This window comes from Prionailurus viverrinus, chromosome B2 (genome assembly GCF_022837055.1).
Source record: "Prionailurus viverrinus isolate Anna chromosome B2, UM_Priviv_1.0, whole genome shotgun sequence".
Taxonomy (NCBI): domain Eukaryota; kingdom Metazoa; phylum Chordata; class Mammalia; order Carnivora; family Felidae; genus Prionailurus; species Prionailurus viverrinus.
The window spans coordinates 137836644-137850245 of NC_062565.1; the positions used below are offsets into that span (position 1 = coordinate 137836644).

Genomic DNA, 13602 nt, shown 5'->3' on the forward strand with positions numbered 1-13602 from the left:
TTGAAAAAAAAAATTAAAAAAAAAAAAAGAAAATTATTTTCTCACAAATTCCAAAGGCATAAGAGAAGCTCTAAGGGGTGTGAGATGAAAGGAAAACAATATGTGTCCATCTTTGTTTCTTACAAAAGCCCCTATTATCCTATTATTATTATTATTATTACTATTACTAAAAATTTGGGAAAAACTAAGTCTAGAAATTAAGTTATTTATAAAGTCACATGGGTAGTAAGTAGCTGAACCATGATTCAACACATTCCCATGTAACATCCATTTAGTAACATGAATTATTTTATCTATTAATATCATGTAACAATCTCTCCTACCTCACCACCCCCTGCCCCAATACCATGCTGCCTATAACATAAATAATAACAACTCTCACTGTCAGGCTATAGTATATTAGCATAAAATATTGTCAGATATGAGCTAACATTAAATGGAACTAATATTTACATGAGCTATACTCCTTAGTTCACTAAGCTACAGGAGATCATGTTAATTATTTGGTCTTTTAAGTTAAAAAAAAAAAAATTTTCCACAGCCAATTTTGTTAGATTAGTAAAAAGTTCAGTACTTAAGCATGGCTTTTGGTTCGGGAAGATGTGATTTCAAATCCGGATTCTACTTCTTACCAACTGTGCCACCTAAAACATGTGGGTTGAGCATTGAAAGGCTTGATTCCCTCAGTGAAACCATATGAAAATGCCAATGGGGTTGTCACTGGGTTAGAAGATCACACATGGAGGACACTGGGCTCATGGACAACACACAACATCCCAGTTATTCAAACTATTAAACAAAAAAATACTTTAAGGCCCTTTTCAGAAAAGATGGGTTAGCCATAAATAGGTATTTTTCACTATGGAATAAGAATATGCAGAAATGGTCATAAAAATGTCACATGTGTAGCATAATTATCAAGTTTGCCAATTATTTTAAGTTGTGTAGCAGTTTAAATCTAGCAGCTTAGTGAACTTCTCTTCATGGAGAAAACAGAAGTACTGTTTTTCTTTAATTAATATTTATGAAAGTTTTATCATTGTAACAACTCTCTACTTACATATCTTTTATCTGAGAAGTTCAAAGAGAATTACTAACATCATTGTATTAGAACATTAACCTGGTGGAACAGCCCCATTAAGCATTTCAGTCTGATTGGCTGTCCTTAAATAGCTAGAACAAAGACAGATCTGCATAATTACCTACTGAGCTCAGAGTGTATCATTTGACATGACTAAATCCAAAAATATAAATGCATGTCTGTAATTTAATATTTAAAAGACTAACGTAATTGCTTGAAATTAAAAAATAAGATTTTTCATGACTTTCCATAACAATTAAATATGAATAAGGGAAACATACCATATAACAGATTTCACATTTTTTGACAAATGTTTCCAAGACAATTATAGTAAACCTACAGGAAGATTTTACTGTAAACCTATTTATTTTCCAAATGCATCTTGTTCAGTAATCACTTTAAAAATGTAATCAAAATATAGCAAAATACATTCTGGTTCTAGAATGCTTCAGCAAAGATATGGTTTTAATCAACATTCAATCATTCCAGTTACAAAGCTCACTAGTCAGGTTAGAAATGGATTTGTATTTTAAATTTATTAATTTATCAGTTTGAATTTGTGATTAAACACAAGTGGAGAAGTACAGGACTGAGATGGCTTATGAATATGAACTTTGAAAACAAGTTTGTATTGCTAATAAATTTGGAGGGGGTATGTTTAGCTAACAGAAATAAATTACCTTTAATAAATAACTCTCTAATTACATGTAATGAAAACTTATAGAACAACCTAATTTCTTCATTAATGCAAGGCTACTATTCCATGTAAATATAGAATTATTTATACTGACAGCCCAAAATATAAGATAGTCTTTAAAAATTAAATTGGTACAGAGATTCACAGACAGAATTTTACTTTTCGTGAATGCACACAAGAAGCAATGAAACTCAGAGACGTGCTGGACCTAATAACCTAAAAACTAGACAGTCCCCTTTTGGATAACAGAATTTTCTGAACTACTAATGATTCTTTCTTAGAGACGTGAGGATGATCTTTAAGTATTTTAATTCAGTTTCAATAGTGAGCTCACAATCAAAGTCATGGGTATGCAATGCAAAAACTTTTTTTTTTTTTAAAGCAATAAAGCCAGTCACAATGGTTCGGTATGATTCACGAAGCTAAGTCTTTCTGTATTTCCAAAGACTATAAGTGTATATTTCAGGTTACCATGAAAAGCTTACTAACTTCTATCAAACCCATTTAACATACTGGTACCTTCATGTTTAAATTCAAGATAAAAATTACAACGTCAAAGCAACCGATAGGTATTAAATGCTAAATCCACGTGTCCTCTGATTTCTTTGTCAAAGCACCAGACAGACTTACGATGTAGTTCTGTAGAAGGAGCTCCACGGACTCTCTCCTCCCATACTTGATGATCCAAGATTTCAGCTTTGACTCTGCAAGAACCAGCAGTGAGAGCAGACGGTACTTTAATTCTAGAAATTCCATTTTCATTAAGTGTAGCTCTGATGTGGAGGAAACAAAATGAAACCTAGAAATAAAACACCGAGAATTTGCAGAATGTAAGTAACTAATAGTAACAGAGCAGTGCTTATTTAACCTGTTACACGTCAGTGCTAAATATAATACAAGCACAAAGTCTTCTAAACTCTGGCTGATCAATCACTATCAGGGGCTCTGATTCCTTTTCTAGCTCTGGATTTAAAGGCAAATCGTGATTGATTGAAGTATTTAATTTAGTTCTTTCCCCTGCCAAGACAACTCTCATCTGTTTCTTTTATAAGCTGTTTTTGCAATATTACATAATGTTCCTCACGGTGCTGAATAAAAATACAGCCTCTGAAGAAACCATTTCTGTGATTTCCAGGCTGTGGGGATATTCAGGTTTACTCTCTGCAAATAATAACATATTAGGATGTTAGCATTCTTAGCATATGTTATGGGAGCTCAATTTTTATGTACTAAATGTAAGCACCTCCGTTTAAAAAAAAACCAACAGTCAATTCATTGAAAAGAAAAGAAATGGAAGAAACATCCACCGAGTTTTTAAAAAAAGACACTTCATTTCAAACCAGCCATTCTCTTACCTCTCGGCCATGTCCTCTAATTGATCAGGTGGTACTGGGATCCCGTTAACAGATCTGGTCCGGTAGATTTCATGGAATGCTCTTTTGTGGGCATCTGTGTTTTGAAGCAGATCCTAAGACACGATTTAAAAAAAAAATAAAAAATGAGAAAACATGTTCACAGGAGGCTAGGAAGCATAATTTTCAGCTTGTACCGATGAGTCAATGTACTCAACAATTTGATCGTGCTGCTCCATCCAGATGTGGCTTGGTGCCTTTCATAGGCTTTTTACCTTGTACAGGAGCCCCGGTGCTTATCCCTAAGACCTGTGCTAGAGCTGTATCTAATAATTATGGCATCTTTTAAACACACACGACAGTTGCAGAGCAATGTATTCAGACATTTTAAAGGCACATGGTCCAAAGGAAAATGTAGTTGCTGCTATAAACAATGATGTGTTAGGATTTTTCTCTTTCCTTGATTTTGAATAAACTGGTTTTTAGAAGCTTAAAACTAAGCAAGACTAGTTTAACCCTTAGTTTTTAGAAGCTTAACACTAAGCACAACTAGTTTAACCCTTTAATGATTTCATATATAAATACATATATATATATATATATACACACATATATATATCACTATTTTTATTTTACTTCTAACACATGCAGACTATTATAAAGTGAAATTTGCTTGCCATCTAAAATAAGTCATATATCACGATATTATTAAATATTCTTATGGTTAGAAGATTTCAAACAAGCACAGGGAATGTCCTATAGAAATCAGACTGGAAAGATCAAATGTGATGTTTATAAATATTCTTTATAGGCTGTATAGAACTACACAAATTTTAATATTTTATTTCTATTTGTTTTCTGAGTTTTTCATTGTCAGTAGGCTTATTCATATAAAGACTTCACAGGTGTTTCACAGTTCCTAGCCAATTTCTCACTTGGAATTGTAGGTAACTGCTCAGATATTCACAAGTTTCTCAAGCCCAGAGGGAGGACATTCTGTGAAGGAGCTGATCACAGGGGACAGAAGACTGTCTTAGACAAACTAATGGCTATGAGTATTTCAGTCACTCTTTTCTTCCTTTATAATCTCTTGGCACATTTCTATGGCTTATGATCTTCGCTGCGACCCACTCAAATGAGTGCAGAGCAAATTTAGACCCACCACCACGCCCAGCTCTGATTTATTCTATGTGACTATATGTTAATGTATAAGTAGGGGTCTCTGACTATATTGGAATACCCATATGTCCAGTTGGCTTCTAAGAAGTCTTCCTTATTATAGTCAGTATCTAGTTAACTGAAAATATCATGACAAGGTAGCAAAACAAACAAAAACATTTTTTAAAATATGATAAAGAAACTATAGTGGGCATGATGTCACTGGGATCTCTGAAAAGCCATCTCACTAAAAACCAGCTAGATGCCTGAGCACAGTCTGTGACTTTAATTCACTGGTGCACTTGCAGGAAGTAAGGAAAATCTCTTAGGTCTCCCACTCCTGTTAAAATATGACCCAAAACTGAGGCGCCTGGGTGGCTCAGTCACTTAAGCATCTGACTGTTGATATTGGCTCAGGTCATGATCTCATAGTCGTGAGATCAAGCCCTGTATAGGACTCTGCACTGGACATAGAGCTTGCCTGAGATTCTCTCTTTCCCTCTTTCTCTCAAAATAAATAATTAATTAATTTAAAAAATTATGACCCCAAACTGGATCACAGACCTAGCAAAAACCAATGGGAAAAGCTGATTGTTTGGGGCAAAAATCTATACCATGACTGCAGAAGTTGAGTCTTGGAACTTGGATAAGGTGGTAACAATAAAACTCGGAATCCTAATGAGCCAGAACCCTCAAATACTAACAAAAGAAAACTGGTATGAGTGTAACAATATCAGACAAACTAGATTTGAGAATAAAAATCATTATATCATTAATCGCTTAAGGATGAAACTTCCAATTTACTAGTGTCTATGTTAATTCTGAACATGCCTAAGAGAAAGCTTCAAAATGCATTGAGTAAAAACTGATGGGACTATAGGGAGACACTGACAAATCTATGCAGCTGTGGGAGCAGTCAGTGCACCTCTCTCAGTCACTGAGATGGAACAAAAGAAGTACTAGCATAGTAGGGGTGGGGGGCAGGGGAGAAGGGAGGAGAGGAAAAGGGCTGTCAATCTGTGGACCTCACAGGCCTTTGTAAGAATTTTGGAATGCTTATTTTAAGTAGGCAGAAGCTAGTGGGAAGTTTTGAGAGGGGTGAAATGAATAAACTTGCATTTTAAAAGCATTGCTGTGGCCATGTTATTGAAAATGCCCTATCCTTGATACGTTGCTTTCCTTAGCTTCTAAGACAACACAGGAGCTGGGTTCCCTCCCACCTCACCATTTGCTCTTTCTCATACTCTTCTGCTGGTTCATCTTCTACTCTTTGATCTCTGGATATTAGATTCCCTTAGGTCTCCATTCTTGACAGTTTTTTCTGTCTATGCTTCCTTATTTAATATCTTTAGTCTCAAAGCTTTCAACATCCTTCTATATGCCAATGATTCTGAACAGTTATCTCCAGCCTCTACCTGTGTCTTGAGCTCCTGTCTCTTATCTCTTACTGCCTACTCTACATGTCCACCTGGATGTGAAGAAATCTCATACTTAGCATGCCCCAAACTAACCTGTTGATCTTTTTCCCCAAACCTGCTTCACTGTCTCTCCACCTCAACTGATGGAAATTCCATTCTCCAATTGCTCAGCTGAAAAATCATAGTGTCAAATATGACTCTCCTTTCTTCACAATCAATATCTAATGCTACAAATTGCTCTGCCTTAAAAATATTCAGGGGTGCCTGGGTGGTTTAGTCGGTTAAGCATCCAACACTGGCTCAGGGCACCATCTCATGGTTCGTGAGTTTGAGCCCCGCATAGGTCTCTCTGCTGTCGGCACAGAGCCTGCTTCAGATCCTCTGTCTACCTCTCTTTCTGCCCCTCCCCTGCTCACTCTGTCTCTCTCAAAGATAAATAAACATTAAAAAAATATTCAGAATCTGACCATTTTTCGTCATCTCTAGAACTACCATCCCAGTTCAGGCCACTCTACCTGGATTACTGCGACTGGTTCCCTGGCTTCTACCCTCTATTACTAAGCCAGGCTTTTCTCACACAAGACAGAGTGATGTCATCATTCTTTGGGTAAGAAAGTTGATGAAAAAAGATGGTTAGATTCCAACAAAGAAAATCAACAGTGTCAAAAGTGCAATTAAGGAAAGAAAGAAGATGAAAAGAAACAATATTGGGGAAAAATAGGAGCTTAACTACAGGCACAGAAAAGATTACCAAAAAAATATATTTTCAACTATTTTGAATAATTTTATGGCAATAATATTGAAAATGTAGTCAAATGGACAATTTCCCAGTAAGTATAAATTGGTGTTATTGACCCAGTTAAAATTCTGAAAGCCTGAATATTTCTAATCATTTTCAGGGGCTGGGAATACAACTGTGAAAAAACAAACAATAATTCTTGCCCTTACAGAGTTCACATTACAGTATAGAAAACCAAGCACTAACTGAGATACAGAATTAAAAGAGCAGTTGAGATGCAGATAAATACTAAAGAGAAAAATCAAATAGAGAAGAGGGAAAAGGAGTTGTGATTTCAAAGGGGTGGCCAAGAAAGTGTTGACTAATAGGTGACATTTCAGTAACGGAAAAAAGGAGACAAGGAAGAACATACTGAGAGACTCATCAGTGGGAAGATGTTTCAGGCCAAGGAAAAGAGAACATAAAAGACAATGGCAAGGGCAAAGGGGTTGAGGTGGGAATATGCTTGCCTGTTTGACATCATCTTTTCAGTGAAGTTTCACTGACAACCCTCGTTAAAATTGCAACACCCCTAATATTCTCTGTCCTTTTACTTTCTAACTGAAGATAAATTTTACTTATTAGTTATTTATGTTTATTATTTCTTATATGCCTCCCCCCATTAGAAGGCAAGTTATATGAGTGTAGGAATTTTGGTCTGTTTTTCTTCTGGGTGTATCGCAAATGCCTAGAACACCACTTTGCACACAGAGAGTGCACAATAAATATTTGTGGAAAGACTGGGAAAGATTAGAAAGGCACAGCAAGAGGAGCAGAAAGAAAATGAGGAAACCAAATGAAGAAAGTGTTTCAAGGGTTCAGAAATAACTATGTGAAATCCTTTTAATAGGCGAGGTAGGACGAGGACTGAGAATTGACCATTAAGTGAGGAATAAGGAGAACTCTCATGAACCTGACATGACTAGCATGGCAAGAGAAACCTTGATCCAAATGGGTTCTAGAAAGAATTGGAAAAGACAGTTCTGAAACCAAAATGAGCATGATAACTCTTTCAAAGAGCTTCATTGAAAAAGGAAGGAGGAAAAATGGACAGTAGCTGGAAGCAAGAGTAGGAGGAAGAAAGACAATTTTTATTTTTTAAATTTTATTTATTTTTTAAATAATCTCTAAGAGGAGAGGATTAACAGCATATACTTTATGTCGGTGGGAAAAATCCAGCAGAAAGAGAAAAAAAATTAAAAAGGCAAGAACTAGAGGAATTGTTTACTGGAGAAGAGCAGGGAGGATGGGCTCTCATACACTACACATGTGGAGGGGCTGGTCTTAGATCAGAGCACAGATGGTTCATCCCTAGTAACAGAAGTGAAGACTGGGTATTCAGGCACAGATGCTTGTAGGTGGGTTGATGTGGTCGTGGGAGCTGGCGGAAATTCTTTTTTGATTGCTTCTATTTTCTCAGAGAAATAGGAAGCAGTGTCACCAGCTGAGAGTAAGGATATGGGAGGAGGTGTGGAAGATTTGAAGGAACAAGGTATGGAATAGTTGTCCCTGAAATAAAGAGGCAATGGAATCGGGAAATGCCTTTGGAGTGCCAGGCAGCAGTAAGGACCCACTTGGGTTAGTCATCGTGCCTGGGGGTGTGTTTTTCTGCAGGCACACTCAGCGGCATGTGCGTGGGCAGGGACTAGGCAGAGAGTTGGCTTCAATCGGGGTTATGTTTTAATCAGGACAACAGGACAAAGGAAACCTGGTCAAGACAATTAGCGTATGTACAAAGGAGTGACCTTTGCGGATTCAGCACTGAATTTAAATAGAGTACAAAAGGAACGGATGCCTTGAAGAGGGTGAGACTCAGTAAAATCAAAGGATTAAAGAGCATGGAGTCCATACATTTTGGAGCCAGGGCAAGTTTGATTGGACAGTGAGATACATGCTTAAAGAAGACATTGAAGGAGTTTCAGTTACTGGTGATGACAAGTTCTAGACTATGCCTTATGCCCATCAGGGGCATAGAGGGAAGGATGGGATCACTGAAAGACAGGAGATCAAGAAACTAAGAGGCCAGGTTTTTGGCAGAATCATCTATGGGTTACTGAAGTTTTTAAGAATTATGGCATGCATTGCCATGCAGGAAATTAAATCTTCAAAAAAGGAGGGGAAGTGACCTATGTAGGATTGATAACCGCAACATGGATGGGTAGTAGGTGGTAGAGTTTGATGGCTATTTTCATAATTCCTTAAGACGAAAAGCCTTACTTTGCCAAGGCTCTACTACTAAAAAAATAACTAGTAAGTTTAATTACTCTACATGGATTACATGCAATAGTTTTGCGGGCATAGTTAAGTTTAGAGTTTAAAACAATCTGGACTACCAGCTATGTGACCTTGGGCAAAGCACTTAAACTCCGTCTGCCTGAAGTTTATTCATTGGCAAAATGAAGATAATAATAATAGTTGTCTCACATCCTGCATGTCAACTGCTTAGCAAAATAAAGTACTTAAGACAGAAACATAGCTGAATACTCAATTATAGTTAACTATGACTATTTTTGTCATCTTCCTAGATAACTACGCATTAAGGTATCTGGAAAATAGAAAAGCTAGTAAAGGTGTATCTTGCTTTTCGGAATAATATGATCCTACCTACATGTAAGTTAAGTTAAAAAAAAAAACTTTGGTAGAACCATTTATAAAATAACCCCTTTGCAAAAAAAATTAAAAATTATCTGAATCATGTTTTTAAACACTGATTATGTATTAAGAGACAATCGTCATGTGGTATGTTTTTTTTTTTAAAGATGTGAACCATGCAGAAAACCAAAAATTTGAGATCTTGATAGCCTATCTAAGTTTTCATGGCAAAAGCCATAGTTACTTTTAGACTGGGATAAGTAGACAATATTCTCAAACATTCTTGCTTATGTATTAATGAGTCTTATATTGTGCTTTTTTCCATTATTTGTGTAACCCCGTCTCAGGATTTCCCCCTATTCTTAATATAGTGGGAACTGCATTTCCAAGCCAGCCCAATATGCCAGCACAAAGTAGTGATACCAAGTTGATGGGCTGATTCTTCTATTGAAGATGACTAGAATTTTAGTTATCTCAACAATGATTCAAACTGCTTACATCATCAAAGCTTATCTTATTTAGGTATCTAATAAATGTATCTTAAATAAATGAGAATTGATTTTATAATTAACAATGACATTGTTTTATGACTCTACTACTCTCAGTACCTGTGCCCAGACCTAGTAAAAGTTCCTACCTCAGTAAACAGATCATTCTGGAGATTTGCCTTGACCTAGTCCTAGCCCTTACTTGCCTCTGCTTGCTTCCTGTTGTCTCTTCATTGCATTCCCTGACCTTTTCTTCAGTCCTTTCTGATTTTTAGTCTCAGATAAGCATCTTCTCCAGCTCTTACCCCTTCCCTTTCCCTACTCCATTTCATTTTGGTATTTATGGTTGTTCATTACACTCTGGTAAAAAAGGTGGTTCCAGCTGCACAGTTGATGGTTGGCACAGGGTCTCTACCTCTCAAAGGAGCCAGGAGAGTCATGAGGGGCCTCAGTTCATATAATCACTGAGACACACAGACAGCGTGTGTGCATCCAACTTAAAACTCAACATTCAGCAGGTGTTGCTGCAGCCTAGAGTGTGCAGTGAATCAACATGTCCGCTAAATCTTATCAACTGGTAAATAGCACAGCCAATATGCTTGGACATTTTCTCTGTGGTGGAGCATTTAAATCGGACCTAAGTATATTATGCAAACAACAAACACATGCTGTGTCTCAAACTTCTAGATTGGAGGCACCTTGTACATAAAACTGGCACACAGTAGGCCCTCGGCGTGTACTCACAGAATTAGCACATCTAACCCACAATCCATACCCATTCTACATCTGATTTTAAACCCTAAGGTAACTTCTTTTGTATGAATTAGTCACCTCAGTTACACACTATTTCAACTGTTACATGACGCATTAGGTGGTAGTTACAACGAATTGCTAATCTGTTGAAGCGGTATTATTGTGTAACCCTGTCTCAGCATTTCCCCCTATTTTTAATATACTGGGAATCTCAACAAGGACATAGCCCAGGTTTTTCTGCTTTTAAGAAGACTTAACCTGATTCAGTCCCAGAGAAAAATCTTGGGACTTGATCTCTTATCCTCTATCTTCAGAGACAGTATAGACTGGATTTTTTGTGTGTGTATCTCCACCGATGGAGCAGACGCCAAAGTCATGCTTACCAGAGAAGCAGATTCTAGGGAGTTCTCTGTGTGTTTTGTGTATGGTGGCGGTGGTGAGAAGGGGAGAGGCTAAGAGATCAACAGCAAAACTTAAAGTATCTGGAGATACTGATTACAACTGAAGAAGGGCCAAGAATAAACGCAGAAAGGACCCTGACCGATTATGCAGGAACACAAAATCTTGTTGCGTCCATCTTGTTTGGTGGCCGGATCTGGGGTGAGTGAGTCGAGCCGAGAGGGCCAGGAGCTGAAACTCCATGCCACCTCTGTACCTCTACATTTCTAGTTGCAAAGATAAGGTCCCAGAGGGGCCTGAAACCAAATCTGTCATGAATTTGCTTTACAGTCTAGTTTAGAACATAGAACAGTCTATTTCCTTGAAGCAGTAAAAAAATATTCCTATCTTGGCAGAAAATATACGTGAGCCACAGATTGCCCATATTTGGTCACCTCCCCTTGTCTGGTTTCCACATATACAGTAATCCCTACGATGACAGTAAATGAGGTACACAAACTCAATTGCACGAAACACAGGACTGAGTTAATATGATGTTAATGAAAAACAGCATTTTTGGCTAGGTCCCACAAAACCCAAAGAGGAAGATGTTAGAATTTATACTAAGCACAACTGACTTGGCAGTACACTAAAAAAGTCGCAAATAAAAGTCATCAACGCCTAATCCCACCACTTCCTAAAATCCCCACTCTCCCTTGACCCCTTGCCCCCTCATAGCAAAGGACATAAAAACATGGTAGCTTGGCTTGCCTTCCTTTGAGAATGGAGACAGGAATGAGGTCTAGAACCAACAGCCAACCACATTATTACATTAATGTGTCTGTGGGCTTACCTTTCAAAAAATAACATATAGCAACGGCAATAACAAAGATAACTGCCCGGAAAATTCTTCAGAAAATAAATCTACTGGAACTGTCGTTAGCAAGCAAGGAAGACGGAAGTGCGACATCTCAGAACCTGTATGAATGGACACTTGGGAGACCCGCGTCAGTGGAAGGTCTAAACAGCCAAGTCTTCAGACAACACTAGGACTGCTGTGCAGGAAGGTCTCCCCACCAGAACTCTTACCTTGTGTTGCTCGCGTTTCCGTTGTATTGTGTTGGCCGTTTCCTCGTGCACCTGCTGAATGGTTATTTCCTCTCTCAGGGCCACCTCCGCTCTGTATAACCAGGCACCTATGGTGCCCAGAGGTGCAGGGAGAGATTTATCAAGCTGTATATGCCAGTCAAAGAGCTGAAATACAAAAGGAGAAAAACAATGTCTCTCAGACAGAGGACAATGCCTTAAATTCCCTCAAATGACTTTTAAAGCCCACATAAGGATTTAACTTAATCATCTTGTGTTACTTTAGTAACTATCAAGTAAGAAAATATCTGTGTTCTGAATGCGGTACTTGGAGAATGAGGAGGAAATTAGAGTTACAAGCAAATTTTAAGGAAACAAAATACACCTTAGACATGGAAGGGTATTATTGGGAGCTTAAACAATTTTCTACCTATAGGAGTAGCACAAAGCCCCCACTGATTTTTCAATTTGGCTTTTGCTGAAAGGGAAAGGACTGGGTTTGCTGACGTGCTCCAGGATGTAGTTGTTATACGCTGGGTACACTGTTGTGTACCCTTTAAAATCTCACATAGGGGAACAGGTGCAGAAAAATCAGGGTCATCTAGATATCTCTGGAGGAAAGGAATATTCAGGATTCTTTCTATGAAACTACAATTCCCTAACCATTTCTTCATTTCTTCCCCTTTATCCAATTCTTTTGGGGGGTGGGAGGGTGGGGAGGAGAGTGCAAGAAGAGGAGGGGACAGAGGATCCACAGCAGGCTCTGTGCCGACAGGCTGTCAGCACCGAGCCCAATGTGGTGTTCGATCTCACGAACTATGAGATCATGACCTGAGCCAAAGTCAGACGCTCAGCTGACTGAGCCACCCAGGTGCCCTTCCACTTTATCCAGTCTTTTTTTTTTTTTTTAATTTTTTTTTAACGTTTATTTATTTTTGAGACAGAGAGAGACAGAGCGTGAACGGGGGAGGGGCAGAGAGAGAGGGAGACACAGAATCTGAAACAGGCTCCAGGCTCTGAGCCATCAGCCCAGAGCCCGACGCGGGGCTCGAACTCACGGACCGCGAGATCGTGACCTGGCTGAAGTCGGACGCTCAACCGACTGCCCCACCCAGGCGCCCCCACTTTATCCAGTCTTAAGCATTGTTTCCTAACTTACTGGAATACCAGATGGGATAGGTTGAGGTGCTTGGGAACTAACCTATTCTCTGGTAGAGTTTGTGGGGAAAAGATTAGATTATAAAAATGAAGTAAATAGAAGTTCAAGACAAATATTCTCAATAGTGATAGAAGTTTCAGTGACCAAGTTTGAAATCTTGGTCTTTAAGTTTGCAAAATATTAACATGAAATTTACTGAGCAGTTTTTCTTCAGGTTCATGAAAGACCAGATTAGAAGATTTGCTTAAATTAAAGCATGTAAAAATAAATGTGCATATACAAAGATTACTAACTATTGATGAAACCTAGCTATAGACTTTAGAGAAGTTATTGAGGCTCCATTCTTGGGAGAGTCACCTTTTCTAAACAACCCAGAATTTAGTTGTGTAAAGTGAGCAGTAACCCAGGTGGTCTTGCAGGATTTCAAGCCATCATCTACTACGTGAAACTACGTGTTTGGGGCGCCTGGGTGGCTCAGTCGGCTGAGCATCCGACTTCAGGTCAGGTCATGATCTCACAGTTCCTGAGTTCGAGCCCCACGTCAGGCTCTGTGCTGACAGCTCAGAGCCTGGAGCCTGTTTTGGATTCTGTGTCTCCCTCTCTCTCTGCCCCTCCCCCGCTCATGCTCTGTCTCTCTCTCTCTCTGTCAAAAATAAATAAAA

The 13602-nt window shown here is 38.3% G+C and overlaps 1 protein-coding gene across 11 annotated transcripts in view; it reads right to left on the reverse strand.

The window, feature by feature from the left end:
• Positions 1 to 13602, reverse strand: part of SYNE1 (spectrin repeat containing nuclear envelope protein 1) — a 472738-nt gene that overhangs the window by 310987 nt on the left and 148149 nt on the right. For all 11 annotated transcript variants that reach the window (XM_047860298.1, XM_047860302.1, XM_047860305.1 and 8 more), the window contains 3 exons: positions 11785 to 11949; positions 3134 to 3246; positions 2409 to 2577 (listed from right to left, as the gene is read on the reverse strand). In XM_047860298.1, the coding sequence (XP_047716254.1) occupies positions 2409 to 2577; positions 3134 to 3246; positions 11785 to 11949 (447 nt within the window). The remainder of the gene's footprint in view (positions 1 to 2408; positions 2578 to 3133; positions 3247 to 11784; positions 11950 to 13602) is intronic.